This window comes from Amia ocellicauda, chromosome 6, assembly GCF_036373705.1.
Source record: "Amia ocellicauda isolate fAmiCal2 chromosome 6, fAmiCal2.hap1, whole genome shotgun sequence".
Taxonomy (NCBI): domain Eukaryota; kingdom Metazoa; phylum Chordata; class Actinopteri; order Amiiformes; family Amiidae; genus Amia; species Amia ocellicauda.
The window spans coordinates 33354561-33375274 of record NC_089855.1 but is presented as its reverse complement, the minus strand read 5'-3'; the positions used below and the strand labels follow the sequence as shown (position 1 = coordinate 33375274).

The 20714-nt window shown below is 40.7% G+C and overlaps 1 protein-coding gene across 1 annotated transcript; it reads right to left on the bottom strand.

Annotated features, from left to right (window-relative positions):
- Positions 1–7359: 7359 nt before the first annotated feature.
- On the bottom strand, positions 7360–19555 carry cnga4 (cyclic nucleotide gated channel subunit alpha 4). Its single transcript, XM_066707618.1, has 4 exons — positions 19458–19555; positions 12895–13001; positions 9814–10809; positions 7360–8045 (listed from the first exon to the last, which is right to left on the bottom strand). Exons 1-4 carry the CDS (start codon positions 19499–19501, stop codon positions 7360–7362), a joined length of 1833 nt encoding a protein of 610 aa, XP_066563715.1. The 5' UTR covers positions 19502–19555.
- Between the last annotated feature and the right edge of the window lie 1159 nt (positions 19556–20714).

Here is a 20714-nt window from a genome sequence, read left to right as displayed (position 1 = left end):
CACACATCACACAGACCATGGAAGCGCATGCATGTGGTGGGTGGGGAAGCAAGCTAGCAACATGCAACTATTGCCAACAACAGCTAGAAAAAAACACATTACCCCTAAAAATGTCACAGTGTCCTTGGCAAACTATTAACAGAGATCAAAGTGATGTCCAAGCCCATCACCCCCGATCTGTTCCCTATTTTCATGGACCAAAGCTCTTGCATTAGTGCCTTGTAGCCGCCTCGATACAATAAATCCAGACTAAACCTTTCTATCCTGCTCTTCACCCTTTATTATTTTATCAACCCTTTTCTAAAACGAACACCCACACAAAATAAAGACTGCTTAAAATTTAAGATGAACTTCCATAGCATGCTGTGAAATAAAATACCACCACGGCATCTCATAGCATGAACAATAAAATGTCATGACAATATAATAATAATAATAATAATAATAATAATAATAATAATAATAATAATAATAATAATAATAATTCAACAAAACTGTAAAGCCCATAACAAGCCTTAGGTTTAAAAAAAAAAACTTCGATTAATTAAAAACTGAAAGAAACTGAACAATCATCATGCCTTATGGTAGTACGAATTGCATTAGAAAAATGATGCACCCCAGAAAGTGCAACACTCCTTTGTTATTGGGCACAATCAATAAACCCAGTTGACATGGTTTGTGAGGTCAGGGAGATAGTTAGGAGAATGGGCATGGTGAACTTTCTAGGTGAGCAACATTACACAATTCACTCTGCTATAGTTTAGCTCTAATAGCTTTAAGTTATTAATAGATTTACAGTGGAAGCCACCAGCAAGCAGAGTATTACAAAAGACAGCATGCAGGAAAACTAAATTCACCAACATATTTTTACATTTCCTGTAAAGCAGTGTGTGGAGTGAGCGCAATACTAACTTGGTAACCAGCTGATTGAATGGGAACCAAAATACCCTGCAGTCCCTTGAACTGCAGTTCAGTGTGCCTGGTTTAAACATTGAGAGAAGGCTGATTGAAGAAAGGATAACAAAAGGAGAATAAGGCTCAGAGAAACTAAAAACTTCCACCTAATGATAGTGGCATTCAAAATGACCCTCGTGTCTAACAAACGAGAATGCAGTGTGTTTGGAATTGTCACTCGGCTCAGGGATCAGATTTGATATATTTTGCTGTTGTTCTTCTTATAAAATACGTCTAAAAAAATAAAGCTGTAAAAAAAAATCTGCTATAATAATGGAGAGAAATCTTCATCAAGATGTAATAAATTGAGTGATGTATGAAACCTAGGTTAATAGGTTAATAGGTCCAACTAATAATGGGACCTTGTTTGACCTGTAGGAACACTATACATCTGTAGCTATGTTGTCACAGCATTTGTGAAATGTGAAATTACATTTGGACACTACATTGACAGACGGAAAAATCGGGAAAACGTTACATGCATCAATGTAAGAAGAAAAATAGAATATCTATGCAATACAACCACAATGTTTCTGCAACCAATCATTGATACTACTATAAAGAAGATAAATGATTCTAGGACAATGTCATTCTGGAAAACATTTGTACAAATCTTAAATGATAAATAATGTAGAAAACATCACAGATGTAACAGCGCTACAGCATTGTGTCTCACAGAATCAGATCACCAGTAGTGTATTAATATGGCAACAATGTTATGTCTGCCACAACCAGACCAAAATCTCACTGCAGCATTCTGAACTGTTGTGACAACGTTATGTCTTTGCTGGGTAGTGAGGAAGATGTGCAGGCAGGGAGAACCTGTAAGGAACGAGACAGATATCTCATATGTACTCAACCTGACTTCAGCTCTTTGGAATGGCAGGTGCATTGGGAATTCAACCTGTGTGTGTCCACAAAATGGATTTCCGCAGAAGCCTGGCGTTTCAAACGTCAGCTTGGGAAGAGTTCTTCAGGCTCATCAGCTGAGTGAGTACCTAGGGAGGTGGAGAGAGAGTACAAGATAGCTGATGGAAGTAATTACAGGAGAAGTGTGGGTTCGCGGAGGGAAGGGCAGAGGGGTGGTGGTGGGGGGCGTAAGTGATGAGATAGATAAATGGGGGAGATGACACACTGGCAATAACAACGGAGTAATGGGAAATTGTGCAATCAAGATCTAAAAGATTGCTAAGACCACAAGACACAAAAGGATCCAACTAGGGCCCACGAGAGTGAGTGGGAACGTCAGCAAATTGGGATAATGCAGAGAAATCCAGCGCACACATGAAGTGGAGAGGAGGAGATGCTTAAATTGAATCAATACAGACCCTGAAGTCACACGGGAGGACAATTTTTGCCTGCAGAAGAACAAAGCGCACCACAAATATATAGATAAAAAAAATCTACAGCTCACTCATTAACAGAGGTTCTTCCCTCCCTCAGTTCCAGCATTCACAAGCAGAGCAGTCCATTACCCAAAAAAGAGTGCCCTTAACTGAAGCGAAAAGTTTCAGTGGTCACAACTTTCATTTACAATTACATCTTGAGTTGGGTTGGTTGTTATTGGTGTTGTTTTTTTACATGACCATAAACCAGTTCATTGTGATATTTATCAATAGTATCTGTTTGATGTCATGTTAGGGTCTTCATAAAGGCAACACCCCTATCCAAAATGGTATAGTCCATTTTCTTTTGATCATTTTCTGCATGTTAACATCAATTTACCTTCGCTTGTCAGTATGCACCTCAGGGGCAGCGCCACCAATCCCAATGAATGAGAAGGATGGATCAGATCTGACAGTGAGGTGTTCCAATGAAGTCTGAACAGTGAGAACTCAATATCCAGAATCTTACTGTGGAGTACTTCAATGACAAAACCAGGTAAATGTCACACAGTTTAATAACTGTACAATAAAAGGCAGAAACCTTCAAAATCCCATCATTGGTCGATTCTGAGATCTCACCATTAATCAATAAAACATCTAAACGTCTTCTGTCCAAAGTCTTAAAACTTTCTTAATACGGATGGCATTAACTGGATGAAATATTGTTTTCCTCTGATGTTTTTAATAGGTAACGATTCATTTAGACTCATCTATCAACTGGGTCAAGACAGCTCCCAGGGCAGTGAGGCCTAACGCTCTGCCTGCTGTGAAAATGTATTTTGGCCATCACAGCCCTTGTAAAGGCAGCTTCTCAGTGCCAAAACAGAATGGCCAGTCCCTTAAGTTGACAGAGTTTAAAGGATCGTTACAGGCTTTGCTTGAGTTGCCGCATTCACACAAAATTAGTGATTGCATTTAACAACATGTCCATTCACTGAATTTAAAGTAGCTCTCCTAGGCCACACAACACGAAGGCAGCCATCAATCTCAGATGTCAGCCTGTCAGCTATCAACTCTCAGCCCATTGCTTTGCCTGCTTTATCTGCTATCAGACCTAATTTTGAACGAGCCCTCTTCCCGAAAGTCATATGGCCCTGAAAAGCCTGCTAGCTGTTTTTCATTCAATAAAAGTAAAATGTTCCATTTCTCATTCACTTTTTAATTTTAGGTAAATCTGATCTGTTGATACAAATACTAGCTCTGACTTATTTGTGTGTTTGTTTCCCACAAAAACCTTAGCTTAGACCAGTCTTGTTTCTGCTTGCATTGTTGTTGTTTTTGTTTTGTTCTTCCAGCATTACAAACTGTTTGTTATTATGTAGACCAAATAATAGCAAATGGTTTAACAAGAAATAATACAGCCCAATTCAATAGTTAGTTTTAAGTTTAGAAAATGGTTGCATCTGGTATTTTCTGTGAACGTCTGGTTCCTTTTGCAAAATTAAATCAAAAACAAAGAGAAATGGCTGTGCACTTTTGGGTCAGTTGCTTATTTGATATCTTGAATATTATTTTTTTTAAAGACTTTGTCAATTTAGTTTTGTAAACTGTCAGAGTATGTTTAGTATGCACACTTGATGTTATAGATCTTATACTGAAGAGACATTTGTGAAAGAAAAATTGTGATTGTAATAAAGTTAATACATTTTATGTTGGGAGAACATCCGCAAACCTTTTATTCCCCACAATGGGCCCCCGTGTTACTGTAATTGCTGTGATTGTCTACCTGGTAACACCCATGCTATAAGTAAAACACAATTTAACAAAGCACATGTTCATAACTTAATTCTGATCCAAAAGGCACCACAGTTATTGAATGATTCATTTTAGCAGTCCTCAGTACTCATACCTATGGGTCATTGGCACTACTTGAAACAGATGTTGTGGCTCTTAAAACTTCCCTGTCACACATTGAATCCAATTTTGTATCTATCTACACAGCTCACACTGATTTCCTGTATCTCTGACTTGAAGGATTAATCACTCAGGATGTACCTTGTTGGAGGCTTTCTGTAAAATCCAAGCACACAATACCATAAGCCCTGCATGTGTCAAAGCTTTTTGTTGCATCTTCAGAGAAGTCAAAGAGATTTGTTGAGCACAATTTCCCAGTATGGAACCCCTGCTGACATTACCCACAATTCCATTGCTGTAGGGATAGGGTTGGCTTTTCATACTAGTAATCCTAAACTGTCTATGTAATACATTTTCTTATTAATTGATTTACATTTTCAATTGTTTAATTTGTGGATTTCCTGCTTAATTTTGTAAAAGCAAAAGTAAAATAAAATAATGCAAACATCCAGGATTTAAAACAGGGATTACAATTAATTAATTCAGTAACTAAATAACCAAAATAATCCAGAGCTAAGAATGATGGATGGCCCAACTTCACCCTGTACTGGGGGTATTTAAAAAATTAAAATCTAAGCATAAAAAAATTGTATCAGCATAAGGTGGAGGTCATGGTGTGTGCGTGTGTGCATGTGTGTGTGTGTGAGTTCACGTGTGTGCGTGTGCGTGTGTGTGTGTGAAGTATTTTAAAACATAGCCAGGCACAGTGATTTTAATTTAACAGATATGTTTATTTATGCTTTGGTATGCTTTCTTTTCTGCAGGTACTCAAGTGTTACAGATACCTCATAAATATATGATGGAGAACATTCAAGGACAAACTGGTATGATAGGATGGAGCACAAATATCCCCTTTAATAGTTAGAAATCATTATAGTTTGGAAAATAAATTTTATTGCACAAATTATCTTAAATAACTAATAATTATATTCATATATATCAAAAGCTTTTTATTTCTCAAAGTACGGTCAGTTGATAATAAAAACAAAAAGTAGCATATGCACTGTATTTATATTGTATGAAACTTTGGAAAATGTACTTTTCATTTGCTTTTTAAACAGGGTAAAATGTCATTATTAAACAATTATTGTGTAATAATCAAATTAATAAATAATACATAATTTTAAAACATCATTAAGAACAAGTAAAAACATATGTGGCAGGCCTAGACAGATAGACAGATAGATAGATAGATAGATAGATAGATAGATAGATAGATAGATAGATTTTTCATGGATGGTAGAATTCATATATATATATATATATATATATATATATATATATATGTGTGTATATGTATATGTATATATATATATATATATATGTGTATATGTATATATATATATATATATGTATATATGTATATATATATATATATATATATATATATATATATGTATATATATATATATATATATATATATATATATTCATCTAAATTATAGTTTAATATTTGAAATATATGTATGTTCCATTTCATACAATATATCTTAAAAAAAAAAATAGAAACTATATGTATTTTCCCATCTGCTTTACCATGCTCAGATAATGAGATTATATGGCTAATGTTTAGTACATATATGTAACTTGAGTGTGAATTTTGTTCATGAACAGTTGAGAAAAATATTTATATTATGTTTATGTTTTATTTTTAAATGTGCTTCACTGTTCATTGAAATGTGTAACAATAAGAAGAGAAAGAACACAACCATTCATATTTTTTTCACCATTGTATTTGCAAGTAAGAAGCTCTCTTATTTTTGGTGTTATGCCTCCATCTAGTGGTATGTAGGTGTAAGTTATTTTTTTACGTTGAGCATTTTAGGTTCCTTGTTTTGTTTTTTATTCATTTCACATTCTTTAATCCACTTTCTTAAATTTTTCATATGGTTACAAAACCAGTGATCTTTGGCAGTTTAGCTAGGATTAAATATTTTCTCTTACTCATAAATGACCTGTCTTACTTGTGGGTGGATCAAACTTTTGATATAATTACAGTCTCTGTCCACTTCTGGCAAATAATGTCCTGATGCTCAAGTCAAAGTGTATGTGGAGTATCTTAATTGCACTAGCTCTGTTTCATAACCACCCAAACATCCAAAGTGTAAACATTCCCCAATTCCACATGGGAAAACAATAATATGACAATCACACAAGCCTCTTCTGTGTTATGTAAACTATAATTACCATGAACTGTGAATTGAACATATACATATGAACACTGTCACATTGAAAGACTGCAAACACTGAATTGTATCATAGATGTCAACACATTGAGCTGATAAAGAGGCTTAGAAAATGTTGAAGATTTTGAATAGACACAGTTGATATAAATTCTGTTATTATCATCTTCACATTGTAAACTGTTTCAATGATTTTGCTCTGGGTTCATGACTGACAGTAAAAGTTACAAGAGCAAGGTTTACAAAGACATCCGTTCAGGTTTACTGCATCACTTATTACATTTATGAGCTGCTAGGACTGCATGGGAATGTGAGCATATAACAATGATTAGCTGGCCGAGCATTCAGCTTTACCAGCCACTGACATATCAAAAAAAGCTCTTCATGGTTTCAAATTAAAAGACTAACATTAGAGCTATAGTTCGGTTTGTTTTCATCAAGATTTTTGTTAAGTATGATCTGGGGCTTTCCACCTGATTTTAAACTCATCAATTATTGCTCTGCTAACGATCTGTGGTGAAAGGGAGAGTACCCATTGGACAGGATTTAAAACATTACTCAAACTGAAATCTTGCTGGAAAGGAGGCTTGCAATCTACCAATAAATATGTGAATTACACTCTGAACAACTGTTACAGGAGCTCTGGGGATTAATGGCATTTCAAATCAATCAAGATCTTAGAGCTCTTCTTATAAAAAAAGTTAATAAATTGTACTATCCACAAAGTTGCAGAAATGTTACTATGGCCCTGATCAGAGCAGAGGTTTTACCAACTTATGAGTTTATGAAGACAGAGGTTCCCCCTCACCCTACATACCAAACCAGTGATGCAGTTTAGATTAATACATTCATCATTTAATTAAATAAAACATGTCCTCTTGTCCTAGTAGTTTGAAATAGGTGCTAGGCCTTTTTTGTTTGTTTTGAAGCTTCACTTTGTTGGGCTTCAAACAAAGGGAGGATTCTCATGTAACCTTCACTTCTTACCTTTCTCCTTCCTCTCCACTTTCCTCTCCTTTTCCACCCACCTCTCCTCTCTGTTTTTCATCACTTTCTTCCTTCCTCTCTAGCTCTCCCCCAGCACTTGCTTCTACATTGTGTCCTTCTCCAGGTCCCTCCTGGAGCTCTTCTATCCCTTCTTGGATGTCTCTTGTACTACCCTCTTCTTCCCTGTACTCTCCTCTCCATCCCCTTCCATCTCCAACCCTTTCCTCCCTTTGCAGCTTCACCTCCACCATTTGCCTATCCATCCCTCCTGTTTCTCTCTCTTCCTCCTCCCAATCCCCATTGTCTCCTTCTATATTCTCCTCCTGCAGCTCTGATCGCTCAACCTCCTTCTCCAGCTCGTCAATGCGTTTCTGAAGCTTGTATGCATTGGACTCCAGTTCAGCCATTAGCCTGGCCAGTTTGGTCTGCAGGGAGTCCAGGTCCTCCTCCATGCGGATCACGAGCCTTTTCATCTTCGCCTCCTTGCTCTCCTCATCGGCAGCACTGGTCTCATCCAGTTTGCCCATCTTTGTTAAGATTTGCCGCCCCTTATCTTCCAGCAGCCTCTTGGCCTCTGGGAAGTCAGATAAGACCCCCATCAGGTCCTCCTTGGACAGAGAGAAAAGGTCCGAGTGGCCAATACTTTGGATATTGGCAGTCCGCCTGTTTCCTGAGCGGTTACCTGAGTTAGAAAATGAGAAGGCATGTCAATATGGACACTTGGATACATGATGGCTTTAGAAGTGGGTTGGGGCTGGGATTAAATCACATGTTTGAAGGATACATCTTTAAAAACTAAAAATGTATACTTAATATTACTTCTACATATAAGTATAGCTGCTATCAAGTTCAGATCTGTAGTTTGCATTTAACTAGTGGGTCTTAAGTTTTTATTTAACCCTAGTTCTGTAATGCTCTTAAGTGTCTTCCCTACAGATGATTCACATTTAGTGCATTAAGTTTGATTTACAAAAGGGAGTTCATTGGTAAAGCCTGGTTTATGTGGCACATTTTATGTGAATTCCTTGAAAGAAAAGTATTAAGCAACTAAATGAGGTTTCAGAAATCACTTTTTCAATTTGGGCACACACTTTTTGTGTTTTATTTTAATTCATGACTATGATGCGTAAAAAATATTAATGATTATGGTATCTAATTCATGCTATCCATTTGTTTATTAATGGGGATGATTTAGTACATTGAATTCACAATAAAAAGTATGTATACATACAGTATGTGTTTATATATTAATAAACCTTGCAAAATAATGTATGCTCACAAATTAATCTATTTCATTTATTTATTTATTTTTGAATATGTCATCCCTGAGGCTTTGTATTTTGCTACTTTTACAAATCCCACTGTGCGTGTGTGTGTGTGTGTGTTTATATAACAACATTTTGAGTTTTATGTCTCATTCTTTATATTCTCTGGACAATTATCTTAACAAATCATCTCTTGGAATTAATAAATAATATAGATAAACAGATAAATTAAATTAACCTGCTTTAGCTCTCTGTAGTATAACACTTTTCCATGAAAGCAGAATACATTGCTAAATTGTATTTTTGTCCAAAAAACACCCTCTGCTTCTGCTGCTTACCACATATAGAAAATTCTTCACTCATGGCAATTCAATATATGAACCCTACAATATTTGTCATTGAAATGTGCAGACAAAAGGCATATTTGTGGCTGGTTTAAAAGTGGATTCTGTTGTGGGAATCGTTGTTGAAATTGCATGAGCAAAAGAAAGGAAGGTAACACTCCTACTTTCATTGAAAGAAGGGGAAAAAAGAAAAGCAAAATCAAGCATAACTCAGAATAGAAAAATAAATAATGGAGGGCTCAGATGCCATACATTTTCAAATTAAATTTCAGATTAAGTGGATTAGAAAATGTATTTTAGATGGAGAAGCACTAAGATCGATCATCCTAAAATACCTGTCTGAAACAAATAGGGTCCTAAATGTCCTTCTTCCTTTAATATTAGTGTCCTGAAATCTAGTTACACAATTGTAACAAGACTTTTTAATATTTTGTTTTGAGAGAAATGTGCAAAAGTGTAGAAAAACAAATGCAGTCTAACAAGATTGAGTGAAAACAATTTTGATATACCAACACAAAATGTAACATGGATACATAATTTATATTATGATCATTTTTATTAGTGGTGTGGCTTAGTTGCACAATGGATAATGTTGCTACCTTACAGCTCCTGGGATCCAAGTTTGATTTTCCTGTGTAGTTAGTATATTCTCCCTAGTTTTTCCCTAGTGCTCTAGTTTTGTCCCACATCCCAAAAATGCTGCTTAGATTGATTGACTACTCCAGATTGCCCCATAGATTTTGTTTGTGGTGTGGGTGTGCACTGCCCTTTGATAGATTGGCATCCTTTCCAGGGTATACTCGATTCACTGTACTGGATAAAGCAGTTATTGTTATTTTACCTTTGATGTTGAGGATGCTAATCTCTCCAAAAAAGTTCCCTTCCCCAAGTACCGCGAACTGGGTGACCCCGTCGTCTGCCACCACAGCCAGCTTGCCGTCTTTGATGATGTACATCTCATGGCCCACATCTCCTTTCTTGCAGACGTACTCCCCAGGGCTGTAGACCTGGGGTGTGAGCTTCAAGACCAGCTCCTCCAGCAGGCTCTTCTCACAGTTTTGGAAGATGGTCACCTTGCTAAGAGTGCCCAGGTGCACGCTAACAGCAATCTCGGTGCGCAGCCTGTTGGGCAGCTGCTGGAGGATCTCATTCTCGCGGGTGATCTTCTTGTTGATGTGGAGGTGCTGGTACCATTTGTCGACCCGCTCTCTTAGCTCCTTGTTGACCCGGTGGTCCCTGAGGTAGCTCTTGACCAGCTCATGGTTGGGGAAGAAGACGTTGTCCCGGTTTCTTAGGCTAATGATCACATCGCCCACATTCCCTACAATGGAGGCAAAGACCAGTACAGCGATGAGGAGGTCCATCATAGTGAACAGGTACTCCTCCTCCCGCTGAGGCGGGGGGGTGTCGCCCACCGTGGTGAAGAGGAGTGTCGAGAACCAGAAGCAGTGGATGTACTGGCGGCGGGCAGAGCCAAAACCGGGGTCAGAGGTGTTGGGGTAGACCCAGACGTCAGAGCCGTAGCCGATGTAGCCCGAAAGAGCAAAGTAGAGGCAGGCATTCCAGTGGGTCAGCACGAAAATGTACAGCATCAGCTTGGCAATGCGGAAGATGTTGGGGTAAGAGGTGCGCGTCTCCATGCGGTCGAAGGCCTCTGAAATCCGGGAAGAGCGCAGGATGCGGTTGATGCGCACTATCGGGTAGTGGATGCCCAGCCGCAGGTACAGGAGGTCTGTTGGCAGGAGAGACAAGATGTCCTGGAAGAACTCCCTGGAGTGGAGGTAGCGCTTCTTCAGCAGTGACCACTCCTTCACCAGGATACCCTGCTCCAGATATGCTGTGAACATTAAATCAGATAAGTCAATTAAAAACACTGGCTGACCATACAGCCTTCATGTCCACAGATTAATGGATTAATGGATGTATTATCATTCACTGATGCTTTCATGCTTGTATGGCTACCTATTTATATACTTGGATATAACAAACAAGAAAGTCTGTGTTTAGGAACAAAGAAATGAAGGAAGACTTGGTCTTGGTGTGAGGAAACTAAACACAAAAAGATAAACTATTGAACACAGGTTTGTATGCACTTTAGAGAATATTGGTTATGAAAAGTTTAATTGGTTATTGTATATTTGTTGATTTTTAAGATGTTTTATAGGTTCCCAGTTTGTAATTTGCTTCTTTTTTTTTTTGCACATTTTATTTTTTGCTCTTTTTTGCCCACCCTGTTTATATTTTAATTATCAGATGCTTTCTGTCAAAATTGTTTTCACATACAGTGAGGAAAAAAAGTATTTGATCCCCTGCTGATTTTGTACGTTTGCCCACTGACAAAGAAATGATCAGTCTATAATTTTAATGGTAGGTGTGTTTTAACAGTGAGAGACAGAATAACAACAAAAAAATCCAGATAAAAGCATTTAAAAAAAGTTATAAATTGATTTGCATGTTAATGAGGGAAATAAGTATTTGATCCCCTATCAATCAGCAAGATTTCTGGCTCCCAGGTGTCTTTTATACAGGTAACGAGCTGAGATTAGGAGCACTCTCTTAAAGGGAGTGCTCCTAATCTCAGCTCGTTACCTGTATAAAAGACACCTGTCCACAGAAGCAATCAATCAATCAGATTCCAAACTCTCCACCATGGCCAAGACCAAAGAGCTGTCCAAGGATGTCAGGGACAAGATTGTAGACCTACACAAGGCTGGAATGGGCTACAAGACCATCACCAAGCAGCTTGGTGAGAAGGTGACAACAGTTGGTGCGATTATTTGCAAATGGAAGAAACACAAAATAACTGTCAGTCTCCCTCGGTCTGGGGCTCCATGCAAGATCTCACCTCGTGGAGTTTCAATGATCATGAGAACGGTGAGGAATCAGCCCAGAACTACACGGGAGGATCTTGTTAATGATCTCAAGGCAGCTGGGACCATAGTCACCAAGAAAACAATTGGTAACACACTTTTCCGTGAAGGACTGAAATCCTGCAGCGCCCGCAAGGTCCCCCTGCTCAAGAAAGCACATGTACAGGTCCGTCTGAAGTTTGCCAATGAACATCTGAATGATTCAGAGAAGAACTGGATGAAAGTGTTGTGGTCAGATGAGACCAAAATCGAGCTCTTTGGCATCAACTCAACTCGCCGTGTTTGGAGGAGGAGGAATGACCCCAAGAACACCATCCCCACCGTCGAACATGGAGGTGGAAACATTATGCTTTGGGGGTGTTTTTCTGCTAAGGGGACAGGACAACTGTACCGCATCAAAGGGACGATGGACGGGGCCATGTACCGTCAAATCTTGGGTGAGAACCTCCTTCCCTCAGCCAGGGCATTGAAAATGGGTCGTGGATGGGTATTCCAGCATGACAATGACCCAAAACATACAGCCAAGGCAACAAAGGAGTGGCTCAAGAAGAAGCACATTAAGGTCCTGGAGTGGCCTAGCCAGTCTCCAGACCTTAATCCCATAGAAAATCTGTGGAGGGAGCTGAAGGTTCGAGTTGCCAAACGTCAGCCTCGAAACCTTAATGACTTGGAGAGGATCTGCAAAGAGGAGTGGGACAAAATCCCTCCTGAGATGTGTGCAAACCTGGTGGCCAACTACAAGAAACTTCTGACCTCTCCCTCAACAAGGGTTTTGCCACCAAGTACTAAGTCGAAGGGGTCAAATACTTATTTCCCTCATTAACATGCAAATCAATTTATAACTTTTTTTAAATGCATTCTTCTGGATTTTTTTGTTGTTATTCTGTCTCTCACTGTTAAAATACACCTACCATTAAAATTATAGACTGATCATTTCTTTGTCAGTGGGCAAACATACAAAATCAGCAGGCGATCAAATACTTTTTTCCCTCACTGTATGCACTTTTTTTTCTTTTTAATGATTTGTCACTTCTTCATATAATGACACTTACCAGTGTGAAACTTGAAAATGACATCGACTACATAAAACAAATCTGAAATGTAATCCAAGGTGAGCCACACAGCCAAGTAGTCTCTCTCTATATTGATAAAGCATGTCCTGAAAACAAGAAAATGTCCAACATGACATAATTATTTCATTTACATGACAGTTTGTATTATTATTATTATTATTATTATTATTATTATTATTATTATTATTATTATTATTATTTTACATTTTCCAAAATAAAAGGCCTAGAAATATAAGATAAGGGAAATTATTTAAACATCTTAAAACTGCTTCACCCCTCACAGGAAAAGAAATACAATGTTTATATTTTGTAATAAATTCAAACAATACTCAAATATGGTTTACTGATGAAAGACAGCCGGGGAATATATATAAATGTTGTCTTAGGACCATTAGGTGCAGGAAGTTGAATTTCAACCCTATGCATGTCAAGGCATTGGCTATTCTACACCCTATATAGGGGGCCTTATCTCAGCCCCTCTGAAAATGTTAAGTGATTATTTTCTGAAATCCATTTTAGCCCCTCGTATTTTGTGACCTCTCCTCCAAAGTGTGAGGGCGTGATTGACTGACAGCAGCGGCGCCTGTAACCAATCAGCAAACTCTCCTGTCATCCACTCAGCAGCGTCATGGTTGCTGCTCGTTTTGTGATTGGTTGAACCACACAGGGACTTGCGTGCGGTGCAGACAGATGGCTATAGGGACTGTGTATGGGCTCAAATTAGTAACAAATTAAATTGAAAAAATATCGTAAACAAAACAAAAAGTTGAGAAAAACTTGATGTTGATAAAAAATAAAACAATCGAAAGCAAAATCTATAGAATTGTAAACAAAAAAAATACATCAAAAGCAAAAAAAAAAAAAAAAAAAAAAAAAAACTTGATTGAGTCCATTTCAATTATGCGCTCGCCTGGAGTCCCTGTCTGTGGCTGTGATGCTGCGACCTTTGCTTTCGCCACCAGTTTCTTTGCTTTTTTTTTTCGTTTATGAGTTTTGGCGCTGTTTTGTCGTGAGGGCGGAATTTACAGGGAGGCGTGGATCATGGCTCTCCATTGGTCCAGGAGGTTTGAGTGACGGTTCTTCCTGACCCAATCAGTGAGCAGGTGGGCTGGTCGGCGTCGGAATTCACGGTTTTGGTCTGACGGTCACCACTCTGCAACACATCTTTCACTTTACTATAGACTGTACACATAGTGTGTAGGTCCCCCTTTTGTCACCAAAACAGCCCAGACCCGTCGAGGCATGGACTCCACTAGACCTCTGAAGGTGTGCTGTGGTATCTGGCACCAAGACGTTCGCAGCAGATCCTTTAAGTCCTGTAAGTTGCGAGGTGGGGCCTCCATGGATCGGACTTGTTTGTCCAGCACATCCCACAGATGCTCGATTGGATTGAGATCTGGGGAATTTGGAGGCCAAGTCAACACCTTGAACTCGTGATTCATCATGACCAGGCCACCTTCTTCCATTGCTCCGTGGTCCAGTTCTGATGCTCATGTGTCCATTGTAGGTGCTTTTGACAGTGGACAGGGGTCAGCATGGGCACCCTGACTGGTCTGTGGCTACGCAGCCCCATACGCAACAAACTGCGATACACTGTGTGTTCTGACACCTTTCTATCAGAACCAGCATTCAGTTTTTCAGCAATTTGAACTACAGTGGCTCGTCTGTTGGATCGGACCACACGGGCCAGCCTTCGCTCCCCACCTGCATCAATGAGCCTTGGCCGCCCATGACCCTGTCGCTGGTTCACCGCTTTTCCTTCCTTGGACCACTTTTGATAGGTACTGACCACTGCAGACCGGGAACACCCCACAAGAGATGCTCTGACCCAGTCGTCTAGCCATCACAATTTGGCCCTTGTCAAAGTCGCCCAGATCCTTACGCTTGCCCATTTTTCCTGCTTCTAACACATCAACTTTGAGGACAAAATGTTCACTTGCTGCCTAATATATCCCACCCACTGACAGGTGCCATGATAACGAGATTATCAGTGTTATTCACTTCACCTGTCAGTGGTCATACTGTTATGGCTGATCGGTGTATATATTTGCACAGTCACCTACAAAATTACTGGCGCCATTGATAAAGATGAGAATAAAAGCTGTATAAAATAAACACATATGTAATATGTAGAAAGTGATTGTACACCACTTTTATTAAAAACATGCTTTGTTTATAATTAGGTGAAGAAAAGGACCAAGGGCTACTTCATTCAGCAGGGGAAACGGAAAGCTCGATAGAGGCGGGCGAGATATTCTCATCTAAACGCCCGCCTCCAGCGCCTGAGTCTTTTACAGCTCAGAGGATTCGACCTAGCTGAGGAGGTGGCCCGGGTCAAACTGAGTCTCTCCGCCCTCTATCGGGAGGAGCAAGAAAAGATCAAGGTCCTTTCCCAGGTCCGCATCATGGAGGACGACGAGAAGTGCAGCCGCTTCTTCATCAAGAAAACGAAGGGGGGGGCCTGCAATGTCCTCCATGATCAACTCCTCGGGGCAGGAGGTGGAGGGCAGAGAGGCTGTTGAGACAGTGGTGTGGGACTTCTACAGGGAGTTGTACGATCAGAAGGTGGTGGATCAAAATCTGATCCATCACTTTCTGTCCCTGTTGGAGTCCCGCAACGAGGGGGACGAGGAGGCGGAGGAGGATCCAGAGATCACCACCACTGAACTCCCAGGTGATAAAGAGTCTTAACTCTGGAAGGACACCGGGTCCCGATGGGATCCCTGCTGAATTCTATAAGATCTTTTGGGAGGTGCTTAAGGAAGATCTGGCTCAGGTCTTGGGGTCGATGTACAGAGAGGGTAGACTGGCCCCTTCTATGAAGAGGAGTATCCTCTCTCTTCTTCATAAGAAGGGAGATCCAAAGGATCTGAGGAACTGGCGGCCGGTCAGCCTCCTGTGCACCGACTACAAGATACTGGCCAAAGCACTGACGCTCCATCTGCAGCGGCCACTCACTCAAGTCGTGGGTCCCGACCAGGTCTGCGGTGCCCGGGGGAGATCGGCGGCCGACAACGCCATGCTGCTCAGGGATGTCGTGGCCTACTCGAACGAGAGAGGGCTTCCCCTGGTCCTAATCAGCCTGGACCAGGAGAAAGCCTTCGACAGAGTGGGCCACGAATACCTGCAGCTCGTTATGGAGAGGATGGGTCTCGCTCTTGGCCTGAGGAAGTGGGTTAAGATCATCTACAGTGGCCTAAGCAGCAGGGTCCTTGTGAACCGCCACCTGACCGAACCATTTCCGGTCAGGTCGGGGGTCCAACAGGGTTGTCCTCTGTCGGCCCTGCTGTACGTCCTCTGTCTGGAGCCGTTCATGCAGGCGATCCGCCGGGACGTCCGGGTGACAGGACATCTCCCGGGTTCCGGCGGAGAGCAACTGAAAGCCCTGGCCTATATGGACGACGTGGCCGTGGTCTGCATGGACGCGCCGTCTGTGGCCAGGGTTGAGGAACTGCTGGACGGCTTCTGCAGGGCGATGGGGGCCGCTGTCAATAGGGCCAAGAGCGAGGTCTACCTCTCCAGAGCATGGCCTGTCGGCCGGGGCCCGCCGACCGTGTTCCCTGTGAAGCCGTCCATCAAGGTTCTGGGGATCACGATCGACGGGACCAACACGGGCACCCGGAGCTGGGAGGAGGCTTTATCTAAAGTCCAAAGAAAGATCCACGGCTGGAGCACAAAGACCTTGACGATGGCCGGTAAGGTGCTGGTCGTAAAGGCCATCTTCTTCCCGATACTCCTTTACGTAGGAATGATCTTCCCCCCAGACAAGGTCGTCGCAAAACTAGTGACCAGGATTATATTTCGGTTTGTCTGGGGGAGCAAAATGGAGAGGCTGAAGAGAGTGCAAATGGTGAAGGGTACCCTGGATGGAGGCAGGGGGGTCCTGGACGTTGTGCGGCTGATAAAGGTGCAGGGGCTGGCCTACGTGGTCAAGAACATCCAGGCTGCTAGAGTGCCAGAGTTTTATGAACCGCTTCTACTTTGCCAGCAGCCTGAGACCATTCGGCCTCTGCGCCATGGACAACACCAGGCCGCACTCGTGGGATCCCCCGCCATTCTACAGGGCGCTCCGAGCCTTTGCGCTCAAAGTAGGCCTCCATAAAGTCGTGCTGGCCTTCTGGGATTATAAGACCATCTGTAGCCAGATGAGATCTACCCAGGAGACCAGCCAGATAGAAGATTTCCCTCCCGAAACCTGCCGGTTTATCTGGGCTAACGCTACGCACGTTTGCCTCACAAATACGCAGAAAGATGTCTCCTGGATGGCTGTGAGTCGGTGTCTCCCCACCCGAGTATTCATGCACAGAAGGGGCCTAGCCCCTTATGACATCTGCCCCTACAAGGGTTGCCTGGGGAAGGAGACGGAGGCTCACATCTTTAGGGATTGCCCCTCCGCCTGCAGGGTCTGGCTCCTGTTTTCTACGTTCCTCCACAAGTTTGCCGTTCCTGTGCAGGCGACCGCCCAGCAGATCTTATATGGTCCAGCCAGGGGGCTAACATCTTCCACCCTGAGGTGCTGGTGGCGTGTTGTGTGCGCAGTGAAACAGGCCCTGTGGGAGGGACGGAACATCTGTCTATTCAATAAGCAGGAGCTGGACCCGATTGTCATCGCATGGAAGGGCATGGTACTTGTGAGAGACTACGTCAATCTGGAGGTCCATCAGAGGGGCAAGGAGGAAGCCTTTAGGAACTGGCAGATACAAGATCTGGGGGAGCTCAGGATCCCATGATGGGACCCACCTCCGGGGACGGTCATCTCCCCCTGCTGGAGCCCGAGTCCAAGATCTTTTAATCCTTTTATGAATGATTGTTTTTTAAAATGACTTTTAAAAATGAATTTTAACTGTTTTCAAAGATTTAGTTGATTTTAAAACACTAGTTGTTTCGGGGTTTTTTGGTTTAGTTTTGTTCTATTTATTTGTCAAATACATTGACTGTTTTGGATTAATTTTAAATGCATTGGACCGTTTTTGTTTGTTTTTTATTTTTACCATTTTAATTGTTTTTTTATTTGTCCAGTGCATTTTCAGTTATTTTCAATGTATTTGACTCCTTTGTTGGTAGCATTTTTGCTTTAATCACGTTTGTTTTGTTTAAGCACATGTTTATTTGAGTTTATTTGTTATATTAATCACTAAGATTTTAAAAATTTTAAGTGATTTTAAGAATTGATTTTAAAAATTTTAATCACAAGTATTAAAATTTGTTTAATGTTTTTTTATTGTAATGTAAAATACTTTTACCAATAAAATAGTATTTTTTAAATCATAATTTCATTCCTTAATGAAATTGTATGAAATTAGCATATATATATAAAAACAGTAAATTAATTATTACTGCAATATGCAAAGCATATACATTTATATTGTTAATAACCAAAATACCATGATTATTATTATTATTACTTAACATATGTACATACAGATATTTAATTTTAACATTGTTATTCACTGGTGGTCTGTGTTCCCAAAGAACAATAGTGTGAATGGTAAGTGGACTGAGACCACATCACATCTGAAGTGGACCAGAAAGAAATCTGAGTCCTCTTTCAAGGCTAGGCCCACAAGTAACTATCTAAGCTATTCAGTAGACTGGAATACATCAAGGGATGTTGAAACAAGCTAGTATCATTCCAGAAATGATACAATTGTACATGTATTACAGGGATGCTATCTTTACAACTAGTTGCTGCAGGTGCATAAATAAAGAAAGTTTTTCCACTTGTTACACCCTTTAACAAAAAAAAACTTTAGAGCAATACACTTACCAAGGTATATTGAGAAAATGTAGCATCATTCCAGTCATTAGTCATTTACATTTACATTTAAAATGTTTATTTTCTAGTAAATGGTCTGTTTTTCTTGTGATTGTTAGTACAAAGAGAGGGAGGAGGAGGGAGTGGCCACTGGTGAACTGAGAGAGGGGGGGGGTGGAGAGGCCACAGATGGAGAGAGAGCGCAAGCATCAGGTGAGAAAGTTAGCAGGTAGTCAAGACACGATATCTGAAATAATTGTGGTATTTTTGTGTTGGGGAATGTAACATCTCACATTATCTTTGGAGGCTGAGCCCCCCTGAGGGTTAAATCCTAGAATCACCCCTGTGTCAAGGCTCAATTTTTTCTTCAGCTGGGATTTGTTGTTGAGTTCTTTGGGATACTTGCTTTGGAGAAAAGGCTCTGTAAAGTATGCAGCACTGTTCTTCAGTTTCAGTCCACAAATAGTTTTCTTTCAAAATCATGGAACTAATTATTCAGTCAACCAAACTAACTCTTTCCGTGGTCTAATGCAGTTGATATTTTAGAGACCTATACAACCTACTGGTATATTTCTAGTGCTCAAGGATTGGATTTTAAGAACACTACTACAACATGTAAGTTTTTGTTGTTGTTGTTGTTGTTGTTGTTGCTGTTGTTGTCTTCATTACTGTTATCTCATCCAGATTGCTTCTTACCCTTTCAGCATCTCCGTTTGCAAATTATTGCACATGAATCACAATTCCCACATCATAAGATCTTGTTATTACTTTTAATCAGATTCCCTACCTGCATATGATGATAACCCAGTTGTAAAGAATGGGAAAGACCATGATCTGGATCCAGATGAAATAGAAATCACTAGAGGGATCCAAGACCCATTCCTTCCAGTTTTTCAAAGAAGAGAAACTAAGTGAGAGAAAGCAAACATTCAAAACAAATTCTTGTCCTGGTTTGATGTTTTTATGCTGTAGAAATTGTAAAAATATAGTTGCATTGTAAATTAATTCAATTTATAAATCAAAAATCTGTACTTCAATACTGAATGAATGGAGTGGCCAGAAATATACTCAGCAAAAAAAATAAACGTCCCTTTTTCAGGACACTGTATTTTAAAGATAATTTTGTAAAAATCCAAATAACTTTACAGATCTTTATTGTAAAGGGTTTTAGCAATGTTTTCCATGCTTGTTCAATGAACCATAAACAATTAATGAACATGCATCTGTGGAACGGGCGTTAAGACACTAACAGCTTACAGACGGTAGACAATTAAGGTCACATTTATAAAAACTTAGGACACTAAAGAGACCTTTCTACTGACTTTCTACTCCCTTTCTAAGACAGGGAGACAGGAAGGACAGCTGATCATCCTCGCAGTGGCAGACCAAGTGTAACAACACCTGCACAGGATTGGTACATCCGACTATCACACCTGCGGGACAGGTACAGGATGGCAACAACAACTGCCCGAGTTACACCAGGAACGCACAATCCCTCCATCAGTGCTCAGACTGTCTGCAATAGGCTGAGAGAGGCTGGACTGAGGGCTTGTAGGCCTGTTGTAAGGCAGGTCCTTACCAGACATCACCGGCAACAACGTCACCTTTGGGCACAAACCCACCTTCGCTGGACATGATTTCCTGCAAGACAGGAATGTCAGTGTTCTGCCATGGCCAGGGAAGAGCCCAGATCTCAATCCTATTGAGCATGCCTGGGACCTGTTGGATCAGAGGGTTAGGGCTAGGGCCATTCCCCCCAGAAATGTCTGGGAACTTGCAAGTGCCTTGGTGGAAGAGTGGGGTAACATCTCACAGCAAGAACTGTCAAATCTGGTGCAGTCCATGAGGAGGAGATGCACTGCAGGACTTAATGCAGCTGGTGGCCACAGCAGATAACTGACTGTTACTTTTGATTTTGACCCCCCCTTTGTTCAGGGACACATTATTCCATTTCTGTTAGTCAAGGGTCTGTGAAACGTGTTCAGTTTATGTCTTAGTTGTTGAATCTTTTTATGTTCATACAAATATTGAAAATAAAAGCAGT

What these genes read in the sequence shown, in the direction of transcription:
- cnga4 (XM_066707618.1), bottom strand. Translation starts at nt 19,501, where the DNA reads ATGGTCTTTCCCATTCTTTACAACTGGGTTATCATCATATGCAG. An exon ending in CATTTTCAAGTTTCACACTG is followed by an intron (nt 10,810 to 12,894) that starts GTAAGTGTCATT and finishes TAATGTTCACAG; the next exon opens with CATATCTGGAGCAGGGTATC. An exon ending in TAGCATCCTCAACATCAAAG is followed by an intron (nt 8,046 to 9,813) that starts GTAAAATAACAA and finishes TTTCTAACTCAG; the next exon opens with GTAACCGCTCAGGAAACAGG.